General features: G+C 50.7%; 10 protein-coding genes across 10 annotated transcripts; 6 read left to right on the top strand and 4 right to left on the bottom strand.

The window, feature by feature from the left end:
- Nucleotides 1-1,352: 1,352 nt before the first annotated feature.
- On the top strand, nucleotides 1,353-3,462 carry N7489_006161 (DnaJ and TPR domain protein; the record flags this gene model as incomplete). Its single annotated transcript, XM_056711911.1, has 3 exons — nucleotides 1,353-1,911; nucleotides 1,996-3,157; nucleotides 3,210-3,462. The coding sequence occupies 3 exons, from the start codon at nucleotides 1,353-1,355 to the stop codon at nucleotides 3,460-3,462; spliced, it is 1,974 nt and encodes a 657-aa protein (XP_056565626.1).
- Nucleotides 3,463-4,584: 1,122 nt separating this feature from the next.
- Nucleotides 4,585-6,852, bottom strand: N7489_006160 (uncharacterized protein; the record flags this gene model as incomplete). Its single annotated transcript, XM_056711910.1, has 1 exon — nucleotides 4,585-6,852. One exon carries the CDS (start codon nucleotides 6,850-6,852, stop codon nucleotides 4,585-4,587), a length of 2,268 nt encoding a protein of 755 aa, XP_056565625.1.
- Nucleotides 6,853-8,920: 2,068 nt separating this feature from the next.
- Nucleotides 8,921-12,070, top strand: N7489_006159 (putative serine/threonine protein kinase; the record flags this gene model as incomplete). The annotated part of the gene is made up of 3 exons (XM_056711909.1): nucleotides 8,921-9,812; nucleotides 9,874-9,971; nucleotides 10,025-12,070. 3 exons carry the CDS (start codon nucleotides 8,921-8,923, stop codon nucleotides 12,068-12,070), a joined length of 3,036 nt encoding a protein of 1,011 aa, XP_056565624.1.
- A 336-nt stretch (nucleotides 12,071-12,406) lies between these two features.
- Nucleotides 12,407-13,115, top strand: nut2 (mediator complex subunit NUT2; the record flags this gene model as incomplete). Its single annotated transcript, XM_056711908.1, has 3 exons — nucleotides 12,407-12,437; nucleotides 12,491-12,587; nucleotides 12,725-13,115. 3 exons carry the CDS (start codon nucleotides 12,407-12,409, stop codon nucleotides 13,113-13,115), a joined length of 519 nt encoding a protein of 172 aa, XP_056565623.1.
- A 569-nt stretch (nucleotides 13,116-13,684) lies between these two features.
- Nucleotides 13,685-16,077, top strand: N7489_006157 (fungal specific transcription factor domain-containing protein; the record flags this gene model as incomplete). The annotated part of the gene is made up of 4 exons (XM_056711907.1): nucleotides 13,685-13,793; nucleotides 14,459-14,977; nucleotides 15,037-15,418; nucleotides 15,468-16,077. 4 exons carry the CDS (start codon nucleotides 13,685-13,687, stop codon nucleotides 16,075-16,077), a joined length of 1,620 nt encoding a protein of 539 aa, XP_056565622.1.
- A 104-nt stretch (nucleotides 16,078-16,181) lies between these two features.
- N7489_006156 (HpcH/HpaI aldolase family protein) lies at nucleotides 16,182-17,111 on the bottom strand (the record flags this gene model as incomplete). The annotated part of the gene is made up of 3 exons (XM_056711906.1): nucleotides 16,182-16,747; nucleotides 16,816-16,908; nucleotides 16,958-17,111. The coding sequence occupies 3 exons, from the start codon at nucleotides 17,109-17,111 to the stop codon at nucleotides 16,182-16,184; spliced, it is 813 nt and encodes a 270-aa protein (XP_056565621.1).
- A 356-nt stretch (nucleotides 17,112-17,467) lies between these two features.
- On the top strand, nucleotides 17,468-19,531 carry N7489_006155 (IlvD/Edd family dehydratase; the record flags this gene model as incomplete). Its single annotated transcript, XM_056711905.1, has 3 exons — nucleotides 17,468-18,064; nucleotides 18,113-18,267; nucleotides 18,322-19,531. The coding sequence occupies 3 exons, from the start codon at nucleotides 17,468-17,470 to the stop codon at nucleotides 19,529-19,531; spliced, it is 1,962 nt and encodes a 653-aa protein (XP_056565620.1).
- A 322-nt stretch (nucleotides 19,532-19,853) lies between these two features.
- Nucleotides 19,854-21,191, bottom strand: N7489_006154 (putative erythromycin esterase; the record flags this gene model as incomplete). Its single annotated transcript, XM_056711904.1, has 1 exon — nucleotides 19,854-21,191. One exon carries the CDS (start codon nucleotides 21,189-21,191, stop codon nucleotides 19,854-19,856), a length of 1,338 nt encoding a protein of 445 aa, XP_056565619.1.
- Nucleotides 21,192-21,625: 434 nt separating this feature from the next.
- On the top strand, nucleotides 21,626-22,902 carry N7489_006153 (uncharacterized protein; the record flags this gene model as incomplete). The annotated part of the gene is made up of 2 exons (XM_056711903.1): nucleotides 21,626-22,466; nucleotides 22,535-22,902. 2 exons carry the CDS (start codon nucleotides 21,626-21,628, stop codon nucleotides 22,900-22,902), a joined length of 1,209 nt encoding a protein of 402 aa, XP_056565618.1.
- Nucleotides 22,903-23,431: 529 nt separating this feature from the next.
- On the bottom strand, nucleotides 23,432-24,486 carry N7489_006152 (putative inositol phospholipid biosynthesis protein Scs3; the record flags this gene model as incomplete). The annotated part of the gene is made up of 2 exons (XM_056711902.1): nucleotides 23,432-23,533; nucleotides 23,599-24,486. The coding sequence occupies 2 exons, from the start codon at nucleotides 24,484-24,486 to the stop codon at nucleotides 23,432-23,434; spliced, it is 990 nt and encodes a 329-aa protein (XP_056565617.1).
- Nucleotides 24,487-24,865: the final 379 nt, after the last annotated feature.

Here is a 24,865-nt window from a genome sequence, read left to right as displayed (position 1 = left end):
ATTGGTCCCTCTTAATATTGGCTTTTCCATCAATGTTGGCGGAAATGCGCTACCGGGAACGGAACAGGGGTCCTCAACGGGCCCATCTCCACTATCAATTTGAATATCAAATTCATCTAAGAGAGACTGCTCTCGATATTTCTGTCCTAACGCGCCAATATAATCGTTCTATAAAATCCGACGACGAAATGATTAACAGCGGAAATTCTGTAGGAGCCGGGAGCCATGACAACGAGGTAGCTCTGATAGAGGCCATAGTTTTATACGATGAAATAGCTTTGGAGTTACCAAAGAGTCTGTCGTTCTGATATTATACTTCTCTGGCCCTCTAACCATTCTCCGGACCTCCCTTATAGCCCCTTCGAGCTTCTTAGTACAGTAGGCTCTGTAATACTCATTTTTCAACTTGCCTCACTTTAGTCCTATTTTTCAGCTCCTTTTTGTAATCCAGACTTATGTGATGCACTGTAAGACCGGCGTTTCACGTATGTTTCGGCCACAAGAGACATTTGTACTGATTATACCAGACAAGACCCAGTGGAGCTAAGACTTTGCACTCGATACGTTGTATAAGTATACCCCCGCATGGAGAGCCGAGATGTAGCTGGATTGGTCCAGACAAGATTAGTATGAGTAATCTCCAGGTGAGAACCCTGATGCAGGGGTTCCCCTCTCTGTGATGCCAGTCACGGCGCTGCTTTATGCCTGTCACTCATCGAGCAAACTAGCAAACTGCATATTGGATCCACCGCTCCACCGCGAGTTATCGACAGCCTCGCTAACCACCCCTGCAGGTTCCGTTGAGGGGGCAATAGGATTACAGGCCGATAATAAGAAGATGGAAGATTCTCGAACCACTTGTTTTTTTTTTTCCTCTCCCCCTCGCGGCTGGGCATCGATCCCGGTCAAGGAATGAATGACTCCATTGCTCCAATTCTTTTGCGCGCTAACACAGACCAGCAGCTCTCCAGCCTCTGAATTAATTGCCAGCCAGTAGAAAAGGATGGGATAATATGATAGAATAGAAGAAAAAAATTATATTATAAGAGGACATGCCCGACGGATTTCTCGGTCTAGTTTTCACCCCGGCATCAAGCACCTTACCAAAGGCGATTAACTTTTTTTCTCTAATATTTTCTGATATATTAATATGTCAGAGATGAGGAAGTGAGAGGCAGACTTGAATCGAATATCTGTCAAGTCCTTTGCAACATTGAAGAGTTGAAGAGTTGCAAAAGTCCAAATTTGATATTCCCAAGTCCTTCCCCCATCCGTGGTTCATACCTGGAAATCTCCCCGATTCTACCGCCTTCGATTAGGAAAAAAAAAAAAAAAGGCCCTCCCCACCCCCAATGGTCCAACTCACCCACATCTTCAAAAAGGACAAGGACAAGGAGAAGACAGAGAAGAACAAGCCTGATATACGTTCATCCCGAAATTCCTTCTCCGCTTCGCGCACTCCCCCATCTCCGAAGCCGACCTCCAAATCCCCAACTAAATCACCTACCAAATCTCCCTCCAAGTCCTCCCCCACCAAACCCTCCAAATCTTCCAAACAGTCCTATTTCTCCCACAGTCGGTCATCTTCGAATTCGAGACCCACCGCCAATTTCAAGTTTGCCCGGTCTTCGCGAGACCAGGACGTACACCCACTCAATCTCCCACCCGACGAGCTACGCCGTCGATTGTCCGCCATGGCAGCATCTAACGAAGACCAGCGGAGCTCCATGGATATTGATTCCCAGGGACCCCAGAATAATGGCGTGAATGGCACTGAGGAGCGCAGTCCGACCCCGCCACCGCACCAGCCGAACTCAGCCTCTGCCGACGAGGCCGACTCCTTCAAGCTGGCCGGAAACAAGTTTTTCAAGGATGGCAACTACCGACGAGCCATCGAGGAATACAACAAGGGTATGCACTCTTTTATCTCACAGCGGCGCCGTGTTTCATGAATTAGCCTTGACCAGGGTCACTGATGATTTTTGTCTACTGCAGCCATCGAGATCAATCCGAACTCATCGGCCTATCTCTCTAACCGAGCGGCCGCTTATATGTCCGCTAAACAATTTTTGAATGCGCTTGAGGATGTTCAGCGCTCCAACGAGCTCGATCCTAACAACCCAAAGATCATGCACCGATGGGCGAAGATTCTGACGAGTTTGGGTCGACCCGAAGAGGCCCTGGAGGTGCTGTCACGCATCCAGCCACCGGCGACCGCCACTGACCGGGCAGCCGCAGAGAAGATGCTGCGCTTCGTTACACAAGCCGAACAGACAATAGCAGAAGACCGCGGTCTCTCGATGGTAATCTATTGTCTCGACCAGGCACGACAAGGGCTCGGACAAGGTGTCAAGGAGCCCCGCAAGTGGACACTTTTGGCCGCTGAGGCCCATCTGAGACTGGATAACGTCAACTCCCTAGGCAAGGCGCAGGATATTGCGATCAGCTTGCTGCGCGAGAACAGCCAAGACCCGGATGCGATGATGATCCGTGCCCGTGCCTTCTATGCCCTCGGTGAGTCCGAGCAGGCGCAGAAGCTCCTGAAGATGTGCCTCGGGCTGGACCCAGACATGAAGCAGGCCATTAAGCTGCTACGCATTGTGCAGAAACTGGCTCGCACAAAGGAAGAAGGAAACAACGCTTTCAAGGCCAAGGATTATCACCGTGCTATCGAACTTTGGGCCCAGGCTCTCGAGGTTGATCCCTCCAACAAGGATATGAATGCCAAGATTCTGGGTAACCGTGCTCAGGCTTATATCAACCTGAAGGAGTATGATTCTGCCATTGAGGACTGCACTGAAGCTCTCCGTCTTGACTCCGGATATATCAAGGCTATGAAGTGCCGTGCCAAGGCCCACGGCAAGGCCGGTAACTGGGAGGAGGCTGTTCGTGATTATAAGAGCGTTGCTGAGAACAACCCCAACGAGCCTGGCATTGCGGAGGAGATCCACGAAGCTGAATTCGAGCTGAAGAAGGCCCAGCGCAAAGACTACTATAAGATTTTGGGAGTCGGCAAGGATGCCAGCGATCAAGAAATCAAGAAGGCCTACCGCAAGCTCGCCATTCTATACCACCCAGATAAGAACCGCGACGGTGCAGCCGGCGATGAAAAGTTCAAGGAAATCGGCGAAGCCTATGAGACCTTGATTGATTCTCAGTAAGCCCGCCACAACTTTCAACTTTCGATGCAAAGCTAATTTTATTTCCAGGAAACGTGCTGCTTATGATAACGGTGACGAATTGAGGGAGGGCATGCCTGGCGGCATGCATGGCGGTATGCATGGGTTCGGTGGTATCAATCCCGATATTCTCCGAGACATGATGAACGGCGGAGGTGGCTTTGGAGGTGCCTCGTTCGGTGGTGCTTCATTCGGCGGCGGTGGCTTCGGCGGCGGTGGCTTTGGTGGCCATTCTCACGGCGGCAACCCCTTCGGTGGTCCCGGAGCCGGCTTTTCGTTCTAGATGAAGCCGTCTAACCCATTCTATTTACTCGATACCACGACCGATTCTTTCATTTTTCGTCCAAAGATGACGAAGCTCAAAATCAGGAATTGCATGTCTTCGACCGGAGTTGGAGTTGCACCTCGATATCTTACACATTGATCTGTTGGATATTGGGATTTCACTTTTTTGCCCCCTGCCATATCACGATTTTTTTTGTTTCTACGGAGACGCCATATGATTCCCGATATGATAGATTTGATTTTTTTCCCCCTCCGGTTTAATCTTTTCTATCCCCCCTTTCCTCTTTCACCACGGTGGCTTGTTTCGGAGGATTTTGTATATGAGTGCTGCAATCTGGAATGAATCTACGAGAACAGTGCATTTATGGACGGTGGCTTTTAGAGTCCATGTGTACAGAAGACTACATCCGATCAACCGTTTTCGGGCGTTCATCTATTGTCTTATTCTTCTCTTGAGTCTCGCTCTTGACTTTGACTTTGACTTTTGACTTAGAGAGACTTGCTTCGCATGTCCTGGCTCTTGATATACTTTGTGAGGTTGTTATTCTTGTTTCCACATAGTCATACAAAAGCATATATGTATGCGGTGTATATGCCTGGATGACACTCATAAAACAGACATTCACTCTCAGTGTTCATTCTCGTATACTTCGTAGCTACATGGTGGCATTGTCTTCTGACGCTCACATTTGGGAACTGAGTTTGGACTCTTTACTGGAAGTCTTTCTCAGGATGAATTTCACTGATGTCCGCATATACTATCTCTGCTTCGTTCCTCTACCCCTATGAAGTGGAGGAATGTATGGAAGGGTTGGTCACGCTATGTATTCATAAAAAATATATAAGCAATCGTAATGTATGTACTTCTCCTCAACATGCTCGAACAACTGTACTAATAAATATAAGACAAATAAACCAGGGGAATCTCAAAAAAAAAGGGGGGTGAACAAGACAAGAATAGCGAATGGATATACCGGACAGAAGAGCATAAAGCAAACTCCGCCGCTAATGAGTGATGACGTCCAAGGCGAATCGAACACAAGAAGAGGCGTATAGAGATAAGGGGTGAATAAAAGGATGAAAGTAAAGCAACAAGAATGCTGGCATAACAAGTCTTCAGTCAAACATAACCGAGAGCACTGAGCATATTTTTGCATTCAGGGACCGGCAGAGCAGAGACACCCAGCGCGCGGACCAGAGCACCACCCCGGAGCCGCTGGAGACCGATAGCGACCTTCCAGGCCTCAGTATCCTGCAGCACAAAGACATACTTCTTGCCTTCTTGGTCACGAACACTGGCGCGGAGAATGTGCAACCCACGGAACTCCGCCTGAGGCGGGTGAACAGGGCCACCATCATGGCTGGCAGTAGCGCTGCGCGCGAAGCATGCACTGGGCGAAGCTAGGCGGCAAGTATTCTTGCATACTTTAAGCAAGTTACCGAGAAAGGCCTCTGATTCTTCGTTAGTGGGAACATTGTTCCCACGACGGAAAGAGAAGGGGTTGCTGGACGCAGTTTTGGCGGATGAAGCGGCGTTTACCTGTGGGCACCACACCTCCGCTAGCTTAAGGGTCCAGGCCTTGACGTCCCACTCGCGCTGGCCGATGCCGCGTAGGTCATCGTCGATGAAGAGGCCTTCCGTTGTGATGCGCAGCACTAACCCATCGGTGATCATGCCTTGGCCTGAGACAAGTTGCGCCACTGGGGTCTTCATGAAGGCGTTGTTGAAGGCGTATACACCTTGGATCACGATCTTATCTGGATCCTTGGTAGAATATGTACTGCGATGTGAGGGGGGAGGTGTTGTGCGCGCAGTAGAGTTCGAAGGTGTGTATGAAGACTCGGAGTACACCGAGCCAGCCGCATATGGGCGTCGTGGTCGGTCATAGGGGCGAAAGGAATAAGCATCGTCTTCGTTGGCGGTTTTGGCTGTTGAGTAGGGCGCTGGTTTCTTGGGAGAAGGGGTACGAGGCACATTGCTAGTACTAGCTGGCTTGGGCGGCGGTGATTTGGCAGCGGCCTCTTTCTTTGCGTCTTGTGCCTTCTTCTCGGCGTATTTCTTGCTTGCTGCTTCCTTGAGCGCCGCAAATTTGGCCATGGCTTCTTTCTGGGCAGCGGCCTTTGCGGCAGCTTCTTTCTCGGCAGCTTCTTTGGCGGCCTTCTCTTTGGCTTCTGCCTCCAACTTTTCGAGCTTGGCCTTTGCCTCAGCTTCGGCCTTTGCTTGTCTCTCGCGGGCCTCTGCGGCTTCCCTCTCCAGTCGCTCGCGCGCCTCCTTCTCTGCAGCGGCCCTCGCAGCGGCCATCTCCCTTTCGAGTTGCTCTCGCCGTTCCTGTAATTCCTTTTCCATTGCTTCGCGCTCGCGCTTTTTCTCTTTTTCTTTGGCCTCTGCGTCACGCTTGCGCTTGAACTCCTCCATCTTTCGGCGTAGCTCCTCTTTGCGTCTCGTTTCTTCTCTTGCTCGCTCCCGTTCGGCTTCTTCCTTAGCCCGTTCCTTGGCCCGTTCCTCTCTAGCCCGCTCCTCCTTGATGCGCTCTTCTCTGGCACGCTCCTCTCTAGCACGCTCTTCTTTGGCCCGCTCTTCTCTGGCTCGCTCTTGCTTAGCTCGTTCTTCTCTAACGCGCTCCTCTCTAGCACGCTCCTCCCTAGCACGCTCTTCACGAGCACGTTCTTCCTTAGCCCGTTGCTCCCTAGCTCGCTCCTCCTTGGCTCGCTCTTCTTTAGCGCGCTTTTCTGCCTCCTCCTTTTCACGTTTGTTATTATCAGAGTTTGGAGGAGTACCAGAGCCATGTTGATTACCGGAATATTGGTTGCCGTGAGGTTGTCCTCCACCAAAATTTCCTCCCTGCTGCCTTTGCTGACCTGCCCCGTTCCCGCCATAATTCGCACCCGACGAATATTGATTGGTGTTGGGACCGGCGTTCCTAGGGCCACCCGGGCCTCCAGGGTCGCCTGGGCCCCCAGAACCACCACCAAAGCCGCCAAATCCGAATCGTCCACCTCGAGCGCCGCCATTGCCTTTATTGTCTCCTGAGCTGGTGGACTGAATGGAGCCAAAAAGCCATCCAGCCACACCCACCCCGATCGCCAGTACCGCCATACCCGTACCACTGCCGCTAGCGACCGTGGCTAGATACCATGCTTTCACAATCGGGGAGATGTACGACCACACGAAACATGCGACGAGTGTGCTTGCGACACCTGCTAGGAAACTGTTTCGGTTGCACTGCAGGGACGGCAGGTAAAGGAAACCCGAGCCAGCAGAGTGAGGTGGGACGATAAAGATGTCGTAGTTCCCATCCGGCAGGTCCGAGGATTTGCGATATTCGCCTTGAGTCGTATGGGGATTTTCGCCGTGAGGTGGCGGCGGCGGTGGCGGACCGTCGTCCATGTTGGATCAGCCCGGAGCGACGATCGTGTTAATATATATATGCACGCTGTGCAGCGAAGCGCAGCGTCGGTCGAACGACTAGCTACAACCTGGGTCGATCTGCCGGATTAATCCTAGATGGACAAGTTCTCGCGGTTGAGAGTCAACTGCCAGGTCATATTAGTTTGACAAGTGTTGCACTGAGGCCTCAGGCGCTCAGTGCTGTGGAGGGTACTCAGATACCAAATCCAAAGAAAACAAAACACAACAAAGACAAAGACAAAGATAATCCAAACAAAAACCAACTCGCAAAGCAAAAAATTGGAAGTGCGGGAGAACTTGAGTCTGACTCGGGAGTTTGTTTGGAAGAGAAGAGTGGGAGCTAAGGATCGGCGCCAACGCTTCCTGCATCACTCGACGTGGCCATCACATCAAAAACAAAATTTGGCAATGCGAATAAGCAAACGAACGAGAGGGATGTCTGAATCTCTGAATCTCTCGATGCGGCTCAACATATACAACAAATTATCCGAACTATGTTGAATTCCTCGGAGGCCACGCGATTTTACGTAGGGCTATGTGACCGAGCTCAGAAACAGCCTCAAGGGATGGAATTACAACAATTACAACATTTCCAGTTAGTTTCCTTTTTCCCTATAGCAATGGGATTGTTCAAAAGCTATGACTACACAGTGTTCATAAACACATTTCTTTTGGGAAGGCTTTTCCTGCAAAGGCATCAATGCTCAGAGTCCCAGTTGAAATGGCAAAAGCACGGCTGTTTTGTTTTGGTTTTACTCTTTTGGGAAAGGGCTTGGTTGCCGCGACGGAGTATTGTTTTTCCAGCATGTTGACCGCCTTGCTCTCCGCTCTCTTGGGCTTATATTGTTGAGAAAGGGAGTAGGAAACCTTCCAAGGTTGGAATAGTAGCGGAAAATACCAGTTCGAGGCCTATGAACCAGGGCCAAAGATCCAGAGTATCTCAAAGCTGCTATATCAATGAATGCTACGTCAATACCGCAGTTTTTTTTCTTATTCTGTGGTTAAAAGGTTCGTATTCGCCACTTCAGCCTCTTCCCAGCGTATTATAAGGAGCTCGGCATGCTTTGGACGCGCACGTTATTTTATGAAGGGTCCAACTACACGCGCTCCCTATAGTTTACACAGCGATTGCTGTTGATGTATACTTTTATACCCCTGTGTACCTCAAGCTGCAGACCAGCGCAAAGAACATTCGGTCCAAGCATGTCCCTCAAGTGCTTTGGCCCCGAGGCAGATAGCGCTGGGCGCGGAGCGCTAGAAAACACTTCTTAATCTTGCGGTCAAGCGGTTGGGGAAGATAATCTGAGCGTAGTGGGTCCAATATGTTCAAGTTGGAGGATGTAGCCACCGACCTCGGGAGGCTTGTTCACTGGATTAGGGTTGATAGTGTGGAGGTGTCGTAAAATGTGACTCCGATGTTGAGACGAAAGGTCATGATCCAGAAAGGAAGAAAACGGCAAGCAACTATATCTCATGACCACCGTCCGCGGGTGTTGCGAGAGCGCTCCAATATAGATGTTCACATGATCGGGGAATGAGGTGCGGGACCATGACCAGGTCGAAGAGGACATAGGGCCTTAGAAGAGGCATTTGGAGTCATGCTGGCCCACTTAGGCCATGCTGAACACTGGATATTAGTCTGGCAGTGGAACAACCCGCGGACGTAGTGAAAGTAGTTTAGGAGAAGTGGATGTGGAAGACAACCCCGATGGTGAGAGGAAGAAGACCCGGCAGAACGTGATCCGCAGCCGGTGATTGGGTGGCCTTCCACTTGAGATTCCAATACACCTTTCTCTCCATCGGAGTGTTGATCGTTCTCTTTCTATCTCACCTCAGTTTCGAATCTCCTCGTATCCCCGTCTGTAATAGTCTGGTAGTCAGGTACTACCCCGTGTTTCCACCCGCCAACCTGTCCTTTTAGTTCCCCTCCCAGGCACCTATCTCCGCCAACCTTGAACCCCCCCAAACCTCCCTCCCACTCTCTATGCCGCGTCGCTAGCCACCGAGAACCGATTTACGACCTGCCCTTGAAGGGCATTCCGGCACCATGTCCTCTCAATCTCACCACGGTCATTCCGCGACGCCACGTCAATTCCCCGTCTACAATCCCGTCGCCGCAGTGGCAGCACCTGCGGGGACCTTGCTTCCGGGCACCAAGATTCAAGTCGGCAGCCATCGCGTGGTAGTGGAGAAGTACCTCTCCGAAGGCGGTTTTGCTCATGTCTACGTGGTGCGATTGCCTCAGCCAGTCAATGGGTCCGAAACCGCAGTGCTGAAGCGGGTGGCCGTGCCTGACAAGGCGGCCCTTGCTAACATGCGCACTGAGGTGGAAACCATGAAGAAACTCAAGGGTCACCGGCACATTGTGAAGTATATTGACTCGCATGCCTCGCAGCTGCGTGGAGGTGGATATGAAGTGTTTCTGGTCATGGAGTACTGTGCAGGTGGTGGTCTTATCGACTTCATGAACACCCGGCTTCAACACCGGTTGACAGAGCCGGAGATCGTCAAGATCTTCTCCGATGTTGCTGAGGGTGTTGCCTGCATGCACTATCTTAAACCGCCCCTGCTCCACCGAGATCTGAAAGTTGAGAACGTTTTGATCTCGGGTAAGGGGAGTTCCGCCACCTATAAACTATGTGATTTTGGATCATCGGCACCCCCTCGTCCTGCTGCCACTTCCGCCGCCGAGGGGCGCTTGATTGAAGACGACGTGCAGCGGCATACGACGCTGCAGTATCGAAGCCCAGAGATGATTGATGTCTATCGGAAGCAACCGATTGACGAAAAAAGCGATATCTGGGCACTTGGTGTGTTTTTGTACAAATTATGCTATTATACAACCCCCTTCGAAGAGGTCGGTCAGATGGCTATTCTCAACGCGACCTTCAAATATCCTTCCTACCCTTCGTTTTCGAGTCGGCTAAAGCTGCTCATTGGTGAGTTTGGAACCTTTATTTGGCCTACAGTGGATCATCGATGGCTGACGACTCCGCACAGGCTCAATGTTGAAGGAAGATCCCCGCAATCGTCCCAATATATACGAGGTTGTGCGCGAGGTGTGCAAAATGCAAGGAAAGGAAGTTCCTATCAAAGATGTCTGTTGCCCCACGCCTCTTTTAAAGGAAACTTGACATTGACTGTCGATTAGATCTATTCCAACCGCTCTGTTTCGGAAGCGCGCAAATATCAAGAGCTGCCGCCCACGCCCACGGAAGCTCCTGCCGTGGGCGCAGTATTTTCGCCTCCAATGCAGGAGACCGAGATAATCCCAGAGATTGCGCCTATGCGACGTGGTCGACCTGGGAAATCCTCCTCGTCCCAACCTAGCTCCGAGAGACCGAGTCCCTCGCCCTACCGACCCGCTGCTGAAGGCTCGTCAAGTGATCCTTTTGCAGCCCTGGATGGCAGTGCAGCCCGGAAGAAGACGGCAGAGGAAATGTCAAAACGGTTCCCCTCCTTGGACCAGTTTGACATTTTGCATGAAAAGGGGGACAAGTTCGAATTCGAGCCAACAGTAGAATCTAAGCCCGAGGACGAGGATCTATCTCGAAGACTTACCAACGCCCTAGCTGATGATGCTTTTGCCCGACGTGTCTCGCCTGAACGTGCGCCGAAGCCAGTCTATAAGCGGCCATCCCAGAATTCACCTGTCCGGGCACCTAATTTGCGTGAAACTCCGGCGCCGCAGCCTGTTCCCTTGTACCAGCCAACCCCTCAGCGGCCCACGATGGTGTCGACAGGTACCATGACCTCGCCCATCCAAACACCTCGTTTGCCAGACCCAAAGCTGTTGAGCCGTCCAATCTATCGATTCCCTTCGTCTGATGCTGAACACCGATCTTTCAGCGAGCCATTTACAACCGAGAAGGAACAGAGAGTGACACGGCCGCATAAGGCGCCATCCCCTCCTATGTCGAGCTTGAATGTGGAAGAAAGCTCGCGGCTGCCTTCTGACCGTATATCCAGCCAATCTAACTCTGCGCGCCCCTCGATGGAAACCTTGAGACGGCCTCCGACATTAGAGGTAAACGAACCCGTGGGGCGTTCCAAATCCGCCATTGGAAAGGCTCGCCCGATGTCAGTCCAGGCGGGAGTGAGATATGACCCGCCGTATGACTCTGAGAGCCCGCGGTCGTCGCTGGATATGTCTCGCCTGCAATACGAGGGAGGCGCGCCGCTACGGTCAGTGCGTACCGATGTGGATCGTGAGTCTGATCGAACTATTTCCTCTGATGTCGATTACCTACGCGCGATGGAAGAAGCAGAAAGCAACCGGAAGCGCGAGAAACGCTCTAGTGGTAGCCACAAACACAACAAGCGCGGTAGTCTGTCTACTTTGTCGCTTTCTGGAGGCAAGAACCTGTTTGCTGGTCGATTTGGCGACGCATTCCGCCGATTCGAGGCGGGCAATCCAGAGAAGTCCTCATCGCCATCCGTAGAGGATGCACCCCGCCAGGGTCTGATTGGAACGTCGGATTCAGCCGACGAAGGCCTTTCGCCAAATGACGAGATTACGTTGGAAGATGCGGACCGGGACGATATATCACCGGAGATGCGCCGGGAGCTTGAACGCCGCCGGCTCTCGCAAGAGGAAAAACGAGTTGCCAATGCCGCGGCTGAGTACCGGCGCCGGGTTGCCGAATCAGGAGACGGGGGTGGAAGAACGACCGGGGATGGCGCACGCTCCCGCACGATTCAAAATAAGGTACAATCGTTGCTTGGAGAGTCTGAAAAACCGACCGTTCCTAAAACTGCTACTGGATATGGACGGTTCACGGAGACTTCCTCTTCTTTGCAGGCAAAGCAGAGTGAGGCCAGACCCACCAGCTCCAGCCAGCTTCCCGCTTCTCACACATCCGGCCCGACGTACGCTGCTCGTGACGGTTCAATGGCACTCCCGGATCGTCGAGAGCTCCCGCAATCTGCCGCTCCTACCCCTTACCCATCCACGCAACGTCCCGCAGCTCGACCAGCTGCACCACCCAAGCCCAAGAATTTGCGTGCTGGAACAGCTACCTCGCGACCGGGTACTGGTCATGACCATGGTCCCTCCCAAGAGACCCAGACCCCAGCAAGCCCGGGCGATGACTGGGAGGCCAAATTCAGCCAGCGTTTTCCAAGTTTGTCCGGACTTGAGATGGAGACAGAGATCAAAATCCCGAAAATCTCTAGCCTGAGGACGCGGGAAGTGTAAAGTATAGGATACAAGTCTTGTTTCACATGATGCGGGTTCAGCGTGTGTTCGTGTGTTCGCCGTGCGGGCGCAACTCGGGGAATAACATTGGTTTCCACGAGCTATGCATATATAGACAGTGACATATTGAACATTACATAAGTTCTCTTTAAGACATCCATGGATGACTCTAAAGGCTCTACCTTTATTTTCTGCAATCGTAGCTGGGAAGGCGCTCGATCTCAACCATACTAAGTTCTTCAACTTGTCCTCACACCGCCTTTGTTTCTCCCCGCAACAGCAAGGGAAACCTCACTTTCAGCTTATAGGTCGACAGTTCTTTAGATCTCTGAGATCATGGCGCCAGTGACTTTGAAAACGGTCGATGGTGGGTTATGAGCAGCAGGAGCCTTGAGAGCACACATGCTAACCCTCATGCAGACGACCTCAAAGATGTGATCCAGCACTTATTCGAGATCCAATCCGCCGTCCACGGCTATCTGGGTCCAGAGACTCAGCAGGAGCTTGTGCGAAAGATGTACGTCAGCTGCAAAGCCATCCTATGCTTCTCCATTCTATATTCCCATAAATGTGTTCTGTCAAAGCAAAAGACTTCCCGACAACCAACATCACTAAACACCCACCCTACGCATCATCAAAGCTAATACACCCCAGCAAAAACCTAACCCTCGCCCTGTCGACCCTGTCAACACACACCCAACTCCCGCCGACACAAGAGAACCAACCAGACGCAAACACCGACCCCTCCAACCCCTCCCTCGCCAGCATCCAGCTCCCGCCAGAGATAATTGACTACGTCGACTCCGCGCGCAACCCGGACATCTACACGCGAGAGTTCGTCGAGCTTGTGCAGCGTGGTAATCAGGACCTGCGCGGGAAGCGCGAGGCCTTTGCGAGCTTCCGCGACGTGCTGGCCCGCGAGATGCGCAGCGCTATGCCCGAGTGCCGCGGCGAGGTTGATCGTGTAGTTGCTGCGACAAGTGAGGCGGTTGATGGTCCTGATGGTGCCACCGAAGCTGCGGCTACGTCTGGTGGTCTGAATTGAAGGCCTTTTGATAACTAGGTGCAAGTCTGGTATTCCTGGTTGGTAGACTTGCCTTTCGTTGGCAGGGATCGACTTCGCGGACTGAGGTCTAGTATGGCCTTGATATTCGGTTCGTGTCTTTAGCCGTTTGAAGTTCATGGAGCTGGTGCATTCATTGGAGTTTTATGGTTCGCATTGAGCGTGGCGCTTGCAAGGCTTTTTACCCCCCTTTCGGTTGGTGTATATATTATCATAGTTGAGAAATCCTATAGCGATCTTCTGATTGTTTAATAATCAAGCGACAAGCGTTACTTACGTATACGTAGTTATGGAGTTGATCTTCATATTCATTGTACTCTGTAGCAGACACCACCACTAGAGCGCGGAGATTGACTACGCCTTATCATTGTCACAATATTTCTCTAGTTTCTGATAAGTTTACTTGACAGTAAAGTGGTGTATGATTTCGATCAAAGCCGACAATTGTCTTGACTGTTTGATATTCCCTGACAATTTCATGCTGCCTGATAAATACGGCAACAAACCTTGGAAGTACCTAGGGTAGGTAATATTCTGGCTGACGTCATCGGATGGACATGAAGCAAATCTCGGAAGATGAGTTTCCGGACTTCATGAAGCACAATGCCAGCTCGAAGGACCCGATCGGCGGCAGCGTGTTTGCATTGTCGGCAGAAAAAGGTGCGTACATATGTATTCCAAGCCTTACACGGACTTTGAACTCATTATTGGATTAAAACAAATAGTTGAAATGTGATGCCCAAAGGCCCCAGTGTGGGAATTGTCTAGCCAAGAGTATCGATTGTCAGCTAGGCGTGGTCCAGAGTAAGCCAAGGTACAAATGAGATGCCTACGATCAAAATTCAAAATCCAAGCTGATACTTTGTTTTTGGACCGACCAACCACCGTATTGCGGAATTAGAGCAGGAGAATGAAATCCTTCGACAGAAATGTGCCCAGCTCCGGAGCAGCAACACCATTTCCGCTGGAAGGGTCCAATCAGAGCCGGATCATTCTGTTACATCGGAAAGCACTCCACGTACTCCATTGCCATTCTCGAGAGTAACGGGCATTGGTCTCTCGTGGAATGACTCTCCCTCCACTTCAACTAGAGATGCATCACACCCAGAAGTACCGGAGAACGACCGCAGAAACACGTCATTGTATCATGGCCCAACGAGTACAGTGTATGATGATACTAGTCCGAACCACGATGAACAGAATAGACCAGGTCAATCCAACGAAGAGGGAACGCGGCATTTTCTCTTTTCCCAGACGGCGAGGCAGAGCAAGTTGGATCTCATGCAATACGGACTATGGTTACGATGCTAACAGGGCAATAACAGGGCAGCTTGAGCCACTCAATCTTGCCGCCGGAAAACTCGACTTTGATGGCATCGATCCTGAGATCGGTATGCATTTACTCTCCATATACTGGAGTCGTCAGCTTTACACAGCACAGATAATTTACCGGCCGGCGTTCATGCGAGATATGGCCTGTGAGGGACCATACTTTTCCAAATTGCTGTTGAATGCGATCTTTTTCGTGGTATCGAAGCATTGCGACCGACCAGAGCTTCGTTCAGACCCAAATGACATTACGACTGCAGGGTGGAAGTTCCGGCAACGCTTCACGCAGCTTTTGCGAGATTCCTTCGATAAAAGCGAAATCACTACCCTTCAGGCATTGTTGATTATGTCTAATGCGCTTTTTTCCAGATGTGACGAACGGAGTCTGTCATGGCTATACGCTGGAAATGCATTCAACATGTTCATTGATCTTGGTCTGCATGTGCTTCCTGCTGTGGATAGTATCACTGCCGAGGAACTTGAAATTCGAAAGCGAGTTCTCTGGGGAGCATACTGTGAGCTATCACTTCCCTGTACTGGGTACTGCATGAATTTCGTCTAACTTCTCTAATAGTAATTGATAAGATTCAATGTCTTTTCCAAGGGAGACCTCCTCTTCTCAACCGTGTCAACTTGAGAGCGTCACTAGACTTCCTGGATGACTATGATGAGCTCGAACCTTTTCAGGGTATCACCTACATGAATACAAAGCCTGGAGTGATTCCATCACTGAATGTTTCTTTGCTCACCAATTTATGCGAACTGACAATAATTGTGGAACGTATTCTTCGTGAAATTTATTCGGAATCTCGAGAGTCAAATTTGGTCCATAGGGCAAATATCTCGGAGGAAATCAAGTCGCAGCTGAGAACCTGGCGCCAAAATTTGCCGCTTCGGCTTGACTATCTGTCATTCCCAGATCAGGCGGTCTTCCTGCCTCAGTCCGCCTGTCTTTTGTATGTTCCTCGCGCCAAGTCTAATTGATAGATGCTAACTATTGGCAAGAGCTTTGTTCAACGTGCTTATCATTTTGGTCCACCGTCCTCTGATAATTGGTCACGACGGGGTCATCAATTCAACAACTGCCCATGAGTCAGTGAACGCATGTACAGCAGCTGCGAACCAAATTGTTCAAATTCTCCATGACTATTCGCAGTACTTTTCTCTGAGCAGCGCACCGTACATGCTCTCTTACGCTACCTATATCAGTGCAACAATCCACGCACGGATTGTTGCACAGAAAGGGAGTAACTCAAGCGTATTCCAATCACTGGTTCTTTGCCGAAATATTCTTGCGGAACACACACGCCTTTATTCTGCAGCAGAGAAGGCTAAGGAAAACTTGGATAAGTTGATTTCTCACTTAGGGATCAGTGCTGCGGACGACAATCTACGCACTGGAAGCCCCGGGAGTTCTGGGAACAACATTCCCAACGAGCACATGGTCATGGATGAGTCGATTAATGTTGCCAGGGAACCCGGCGTCGCAGACGGTGCAGTTGAATTTGGATCTTCCCTGATGAGTTTGGAATTATCGGATCTAGATCTTGAGGCAATTGCTCAAGGCTTTCAGGTTGATGTAGAGTCGCATTCGTTCTGGAATTCTTTGGTATGAATGACCATACCCTCACGATATGCACCCATGGATGGCCCCTCATGATTTACACGATCAAGGATAGCGAGACAAACAAAAGTTGCTCCAATGGCATATAGAATGCACTAGCTACCGTAAGGCCCAGAGGCAGTCCTGCCTGCTTTCTGGGTGACAATCTCCATCTCACTCGCGAGCGAGCTAGTCAGAGCACCAACATCAGTCACAACGTTGACAAAGTCATACCCTAGGTCGGCATATTTCTTTGCCTGCTTTCCATTTCCACAGTAGATCCCAGCCTTCTTGCCTGCCTTGTGCGCCGAAGATAGAATTCTCTCGATGGCTTGTTCTAATTCAGGCGCAAAAGTGCTACCCAACACGGGGTGCCCAATACCATTGCCCAGGTCAAAAGGTCCAACAAATAACAAATCGAGTCCTTCGACGGCGGCGATATAATCAACATTGTCAAAAGCCTCTTTCGTCTCAATCTGAACTGAGAGCAGGAGGTTGGCATTGGCCTCAGTCAGATACTGGGTGGCTGATACATCCCTGCCAAACCTGTCCATTGGGAAAGGCGATCCGAAGCCTCGCTTCCCTTGTGGTGGGAATCGACAAGCCTCGACGAAGGCCCTTGTGTCTTCCACTGTTCGCACGAGAGGAGCGAGAACTCCGTGTGCGCCTGCGTCCAGGGCACCTATACAAAAGATGAGAAATCTTCAAGTGGGCTAACGTTGGAACAATATCAGGTCTTGTTTGACATACGTTTAATCATCCAAGATTGGAAATCTGGCACGCGGACAATCGGGCTCACTCCATATGACGTTATGGCGGGGACAGCTTCGTGCATTGCGGCATCTGCGAGGAATGTTAGCATGGAATCCCTAACAATGGCAAAGGCGCTGACCATCAATATTTCCGTGTTCACAGTCCACTAAAACCCAATCGTATCCAGCTCTTGCTAGAGTGCGAGACATGTTGCTGCCGGGTAGTAACTGCCACACTCCCAGAGCGAGGCCGCCCTTGTCGAGCACTGTCTTTACACGATTTAGACCTTGCATTGTTGATGAGTTTGGCGAGAGTGAGTTATTGGAAGTTCTATGAATGGGAAGTGAACCAATAGCAAGTCGGACGTCATATCTAAGAGATCCCGATATCCGGATGGTCACATCCCGAGAGGCAAAAATCTCGGCTCGTCACGGTGATCACGCGGGGCCAGCAAATTGTACGATTCCGATGATTCGACCCCGAATAGCTCGGCAAGTGTCTCCCGACTGCACTCCGCATTTTCAAAGCACAAATGGGAAGCCTGCCATATATAATCCATATATAATCCATTGTTCCCCTTCACATGGAATGTTCATCCCACCCGGACACTACCTCAATCTATAGTAATCTATAGTGCACATATAACACCATGGCGTGTTCCGACAAGAAGTCCTGTGAGGGCTGCTCATGCAGCGATGACGCCAAGCCTCAAGCAATCAACATCGAAGACTGTCTAAGTGAGTTGCAGGCCCTGAGACGACGCAATCAAGAGCTAGAAACGCGCATGGGAGTTGCAAGCAAGGCAGATAATGCCCAAGTTCCCGTCAAGCAAGCAGGACGAACACTTCGTTCGTCTGCATGGTTCGACTGCCGCAGCAACCCCGGCATGACGGCTATCTACATGGAGCGGTATTTCAACTACGGTATCACCAAAGAAGAACTCATGTCTGGTAAGCCGATGATTGGAATTGCTCAGACGGGCTCAGATATTGCGCCTTGCAATCGCCATCACATCGAGCTCTCCAAGCGAGTTCGTGAGGGTATCCGCACTGCTGGAGGTATTCCCTTTGAGTTCCCTACACATCCTATTCAAGAGACCTCGAGACGGCCCACTGCTACCCTTGATCGTAATCTGGCGTATCTTGGCTTGGTGGAGATCTTGACGGGGTATTTCCTTGATGGTGTTGTGTTGCTTACCGGGTGTGATAAGACAACCCCGGCTTGTTTGATGGCTGCTGCTACCATGGTAGGTATCAGGCCTAAGGGATTCCTAGATCCATGCTGATGTTTTTAGAATATCCCTGCTATTTGTATGAACGTGGGACCTATGCTCAACGGTTACTCCAAGGAAACTTTGACCGGAGCAGGGACCGTATTGTGGCATGGGCGAGAGCTCTACGCCACGGGTGACATTGATGAACACGAGTTTATGGATTACATCGCCCGAGGGTAAGCCATTTCTAAAGCTCCGATTAATGACCCGGAATCTAACCCAAATTCCAGAACTCCCTCAGTCGGCCACTGCAATACAATGGGAACTGCCTCGACGATGAATGCCCTCGCAGAGTCCTTAGGAATGGCACTTCCCGGGTCAGCCGCTATCCCTGCTGCCTACCGTCACAGAGCCCAATGTGCCTATGAAACAGGCAAACGGATCGTGGAAATGGTGGAGGCAGACCGGAAGCCGTGTGATATTATGACACGGGAGGCCTTCGAGAATGCTATCGTGGCGAACGCTGCAATTGGCGGCAGCACAAATGCTCCTATTCACATCAACGCCATCGCGCAGCATGCAGGCGTTGAGGTGTCCATGGATGATTGGGATACCTTCGGATCTACCATCCCGCTGCTGTTGAATATGCAGCCTTCGGGCGAATACCTCGGTGAAGAATACTACCGGGCTGGAGGACTACCGGCTATTATGGCTGAGTTATTAGACCAGGGCAAGCTGAACGGCGATGCGCTCACTTGCAATGGCAAAACTCTTGCCGAGAATGTCCGTGGGAAGCACACATGGGACCGACGTGTCATCAAACCATACGACGATCCATTGATGAAAGATGCCGGATTCGCTCATTTGAAGGGTAATCTCTTCGACTCTGCAATAATGAAGACGTGTGTCATCTCACCCGCATTCCGGAAGCGATACCTCTCCAACCCCGATGACCCAGAGGCATTTGAAGGATCTGTTGTGGTGTTTGACGGACCGGAAGACTACGAACATCGCCTGGAGAATACGCCACATATCGACGAGAAGACCATCCTTGTTATGCGCGGTGTTGGCCCAATTGGGTACCCTGGAGCAGCAGAGGTTGTCAATATGCATCCACCAGGCCGACTCTTGAAAGAGGGTATTGATGGACTTTTCTGCATCGGGGACGGCAGACAATCGGGAACATCTGGCTCACCTTCTATTTTGAATGCTAGCCCCGAGGCCGCAGCTGGAGGCAATCTTGCTATTTTGAAAGATGGGGATAGACTGCGCATTGACTTGCGCAAACGGCGGGTTGATATGCTCATTACCGATGAGGAGATCGAACACAGAAGGAAAGCATTGGGTACCGAGGGATATCCCATCCTCCCGAGTGGTACTCCGTGGCAGGAGATCTTCCGCCAGGAAACTGAGCAGCTGAGCAATGGTATGGTGTTACGAAAGGCAGTCAAATATCAACGACTAGCTCAAGAAGGCCAACCACTGCGCCATAATCATTGATAGGTGGCACATCGGACAACGTTGTTGAGCAGTCGCCTGGTTAGCTTTTCACCTGGTAGAAAGAAAGTCTTTGGCGTAAAAATGTTATAAATCTATTTATACAATACTCAATATCCCATGTCATATATTGAAAGTGCTTTTGTAGGAACTACCTAAGGTAAGCTTGCAAGCCGGAAGAACCAACTATGTGACAAAATAAGGAGGATAACTGCAATTCTCGTCACGTGGATAGTAATTAGGCACACTGAGGAAACACGGCATTAAGAGAAGATACCGAAGGAAAAAGGCATTTGAGCTTGCGATTAACAAAAAAAGTATATCACTAGAGTCCGAATGGATAAGTTTCGCCCTTTCCAAGCGGCGTCTCGGGTTGGATGACCTCCAAAGGTTTGACAGCCTGGGTCCTATCGAACCAGATATAACCATCAAGCTGCTTGTGAAGGAAAGCCTGCGAGTAGTGGGAGACACGCTCGGTATCAGGGCGGTAGATGACACCAATGAAACGCTCCAGCCGTTGCTCAGCAGCCATAGCTGCGCGCAGAGCGGGATCTATGCGGTCCTTACGCAAGTCGAGCACGAAGCTGGGCACCCCTGTATCATGGGCAACAATTTCCCAGCTATCATCTCGGGATGGACGGACGGACATGACCTCCATATCATCGTCCCACTCATGGGCCGCCGCGACAGTGCCGGTGTGAGTTCCGCATCCAAGAATGGTCACATTATCGCCTCCCAGTCGTTCACGGCATAGCTGCCCGATGTTGATCTCATTGCGGCGATAGCCCATGCTTGTATAGCGCGCATCCCCGACGTGGGAATTGTGCGCCCACACAATGGCTTTCTCTCCCTCATTGTGCTTTAGCAGGCGTTCCAAGGTGTCAAACATGTGCGTGTCGCGCAGGTTCCACGAACTCGCTGAGCTGTAGTACATTGACTTGTAATACTTCTCCGCGTCCCGAACCAGGTGCGCATTCTGTTCGCCGCTGTGGTATTCATCGCCATCATGGGAGCTGGCATATTCAAGCCGTTTCTCCAGAAGTTCTCCGAGCATCTTAATCACCGGGGCTTCACAGTCTTCCATGCCTCGAAGGGATGCCAGACCATATGAAGTGGGTTCATCAACCCAAGGCTCTAGACACCCATATCGCTGGCGCGCTTGCTTGGCTGTCGGTCGGTCAACCTTCTCCAAGTATTCAATCACAGCACGAATCGAGGCTCCCATGCTGTACAGGTCCAGCCCGTAGAACCCGGCTCTTTGCTCTGGCGGGAGGGCCTGGTTTCGATCACGCATCCATTCAACTAGCTGTTGCATCTCGGCATTCCTCCACATCCAGGTAGGGAATCGATTGAATGGTTCGTATTGTTTCGCTTTTCCTCCAATTTGCGCCTTGGGACCTGGGCGCAAGCGCACGTATCGGTCGATGGCCTCTGCATCCGGCCAGTCTGCTTCGACCGCGACCATGGTATAGCCGTGTCGTTCAATGAGTCGCTTTGTGATCTCTGCGCGTGCAGAATAGAACTCAGATGTCCCATGGCTGCCATCGCCTAGGAGAATCACTCGGCTACCCGCAAAGGTATCGAAGTGTGATGCGAAACCCTTGTCCTCGATTGCAGGCAGGGGCTGCACTGCTGAATTGAACAGTTCCTGTAGTTGAGGCATCCTTTTCGTAGTTCGAAATATAGACGCCAAACGCATGGACGGTTAAGCTGTGGTTGGGGATATCTTCACGGGAAATACTCTCGCGTAGGTGAATATGTCGAGTACTGACATGCTGGAGATTACCCATGGCATTTCTATTCTTCTTACATCAATACAACATAGTTATGTTTCCTGTTTCCTGTTTCACGGGACTTTTCCCAGCGAATTATTGGCATGCCGGCGACTAAACAGTCATTATGACTTCATTCTCGATGGCAAACCACAACGCTTCAATTCCGACGATACTGGAATAAATGACAGCTCAGAATAAAATTCGGTAACAAATGCGGTGGTCCAGGTCTCTCTTATTCAAACAGCACACTACTAGACAAGCGATCATTCATCCCAGCAACTACGCATGTGCCCATCCTGTTTCAAAGGCACATATCTCGAGAATGGCTCTCCCAGTCAGCAGTCCGTCACCGCGGCTAGACCGCTTTGGACAAGCTATGGAATCTCTTTACGGGAGTTTTAGCAACATCGAAGACCCAAACACCTGGACTCCACCACCGAGATCAGGCGGTCATCGGGGGCGGTACCTATGGACAGACGCCTTCGGGGTTGTCAACTTTCTCACAATGCACCAGGAGTATAAGCGAACTGGCAATGATACCACTGGCGATGACCGTTATCTGGTGCTGGCTGGTCGTCTGATTGAGACTGTTCATGATGTCCTGGGTAAGACTCGAGACGGCCGCTCAAGACTGCGAGGAGCAACAGATGAGAACCCGCTAAGCGGTGGATTGAGGATTGGCAAGACAGATGCCCGCGGTCCAGATGGCGATGGGCAATATCATCATTATCTAACGGTTTGGATGTTTGCGTTGAACCGGATGGCTAAAGCATCGGGAGATTTGAAGTACAACAGGCAAGCCATAGAGCTGGCAAAAGCGATACACCCCAGGTTCTTTGTTGATCGCGCGGCAGCTCGACCGAGAATGATATGGAAAATGAGCATGGATCTGTCAGAGCCGCTGGTCAAGTCAGAGGGTAATCTTGACCCGATTGATGGCTTTGTTGTTTTCCGACTCCTGCAAGATACAGCGATGGAAGCAGGTGATGGTGCATTCTTGGCCGAGGAAATTGATGACTACAGACGCACTATGGAGCGAAAAGGAGAGCACTTTGTCTCAAGCGATCCTCTAGATCTGGGTATGACTTTGTGGACGGCCCATTGGTTTTCTGGGCGAGAGCGCTGGGCTGCTGACCTGGCGGGGAAATGCTTCGAGCAAATATGTCAGTGAACTTTGTGTCGATACTCCACGAAACACAGTAAGGATCAAGCTGACTAGGGATGGAACCAGACAATCTGTTCGAGATCAACCAATATTTGGAGCGCAACATCAAATTTCGGTTGGCCTTTCGTGAGTTTGGAACCTGCATGGGTATCCAATGCCAGTCAGAGGTGAAGGAGAAAGAACGCACAGTTGACTTGAAATGCTACTCCGACGCCATCATTGCTGCTTGGGATCCATACATGCAGTTATCCATATCCGACGATCTGACACCAGCGGACTTGAGGCCTATCACGCGGGTGATGTATGCGTCGGCGTTAATTCCAGGGGGTAAGCTAAGCCAACCGATTCTCTATGATGAGTCCGGTATTTTGACGCATTTCCCAATTCCAGCATTTCAAGCTGGATTCCTAGGACCGGAACCAACACCAACATGAACAAAGTTATATTTGGTGTTATGCCAGGGCAGAGATGAACAGTCTCTTTTTGGATCCCATACAAGTATCTCGGAAATGGATAGATACGCTGTTGTGTAGAACAGGCAGTCATTGGCAATTGACGAGGCCGATTGGAGAAGGATTTTAATAAAAAGATTAAGAAAAATCTCAGTCTTCTAATCTTCTTTCCTACTCAAATGTGTCCTGGACACGGGTGTTGACAGGAAGTTCATGGAAGTTGCCCTTTTATAGTCACGTCAGACGTTCCTTCCTCGGATCAGAGTCCTAGTTGATATGCGAGAGCATATCAAAGGTATCTTAGAAAGGACATCTACCACTCTACTGTACATCCATCCATGGATGTATAGGTCCGACGGTGATAAAAAGCACTCATGTATAACCTGGTGTTTCAACATCAGGATGAAGACGGTTTGAGGGCTTTTCCATGCCTTAAAACAATGCAATCTATCATTATCATTCGGTATATTCACAGCTGCTGAGAATTAGATCTCGCAGGCAAAACGAACATCTATACTCCCGGAAGTCCAACCACATCCCTCAATGGTGCTATCTGTCTTGGAAGAATATAGATTGCATACACAGCGCCCAAAGCAATGAACAGCCCGGACCACTAGAGAGATCGTTAGCCCATATGAACGTCTGCCCGGGTAGTATCTTGCCCAAAATTGTACTCACCTTTTCTAGCCAAGTGTGAAACCAAATCGCGGTCATGAAGAGCATCCACCAGCCTAGGCCAACAACACCCCAAACAAGACGGAGTGACCACGTTCTTGCGAACCCGCCAGTCTCAGTTGAATCGATTACCGGAGTACTATCGGCATCACTAGCCTTACGTTCACGTCCCGTGTCCGCACTGGGACCAGCTTGCGACACACATGCGGGTGCGCGTGCGCTAGCCCCGACAGCCTCAAATGCCAGGAGTCCCGTGGCCAGAACCAGCATCAACACATGCCCGCTGATATCATGCCCGCCCCTCCATGCGCCACCGGCTGCTTTGCAGGTCGCTGCTGTGAATAGCGTTTCTAGGCCGGTTGGGCTACTCTGCCCAGCGGTCATCTTCTCGACTTTCTCGAGAGCACGTTCACATTTGCCGCCCGTGGCTACGAAGCCGCGATCAATGATTGCCGGTCCGAAAAACCATTGTGTTGCAAGATACCATACTGTTGTGGCGAGTGCGTAGCGTAGAATGGCTTGGAGTGTGCGTCGGAAACGTGCTTGTTGCTGTGACGAGGATTCCCGGCGAGATGGAGAATAGAGGGGTTGGAATATGAGGAGCGAGACAAAAGCGGCTGTGGTCCATAACCATCCAATTTTTACAAAGTAAACATTGAAGATATTATTCTTTCGAGCGAAGTAGTTGACCGGGCTTTCGGATAGATGCAGGTCTGTAGCCAGGGATGGGGCCAGAGGGCTCGCGGGCTGTGGGGAAGAGCCAGACAGATCTCTGGAATGGCGTGCTGTTGGGGAGATTGCTGAGAACAAAGACCCGAGTAACAATGTCGCAGGGTATATGAGGAGAACAGTCGAGAGGAGGGTGACAGGTCGCGCGGTGGCTGTGGCCATGGTTGTGAGCATAGGACGAGATTCGAGTAGAAGGAAACGAAGTCGTATATTGTGAAAGTCACGAGAATTCACCAGCACATTCAATTATGACCACAGAGCATGTTGCAACTGGGAAGGTTGAAGTAGGATAAGTTGGCGACCTGGACAGATGACATCAGGGTTTGCCGAGGCTGCTGCATGAATGCCTCAGGCGTCAAAGAAATATCAAACCCCATGAGAAGAACACCAAACCTGTAATTTGTCTTCAAATCTAAGATATCTCCGGTGCCGATATATGCATGTGATTTTGTGGTTATAATAGACTAACGAGGAAAGAGCCAGCAGCTACACTCTGCTAGTAGTCCTATTTCGTACAAGTGTAGAAATGCTGGGCACCAAT

This window comes from Penicillium chrysogenum (genome assembly GCF_028827035.1).
Source record: "Penicillium chrysogenum strain IBT 35668 chromosome Unknown utg000004l_segment0_segment0, whole genome shotgun sequence".
NCBI lineage: Eukaryota > Fungi > Ascomycota > Eurotiomycetes > Eurotiales > Aspergillaceae > Penicillium > Penicillium chrysogenum.
Note: the sequence above shows the minus strand (reverse complement) of the source record. Positions and strands in the feature narration are given on the sequence as shown.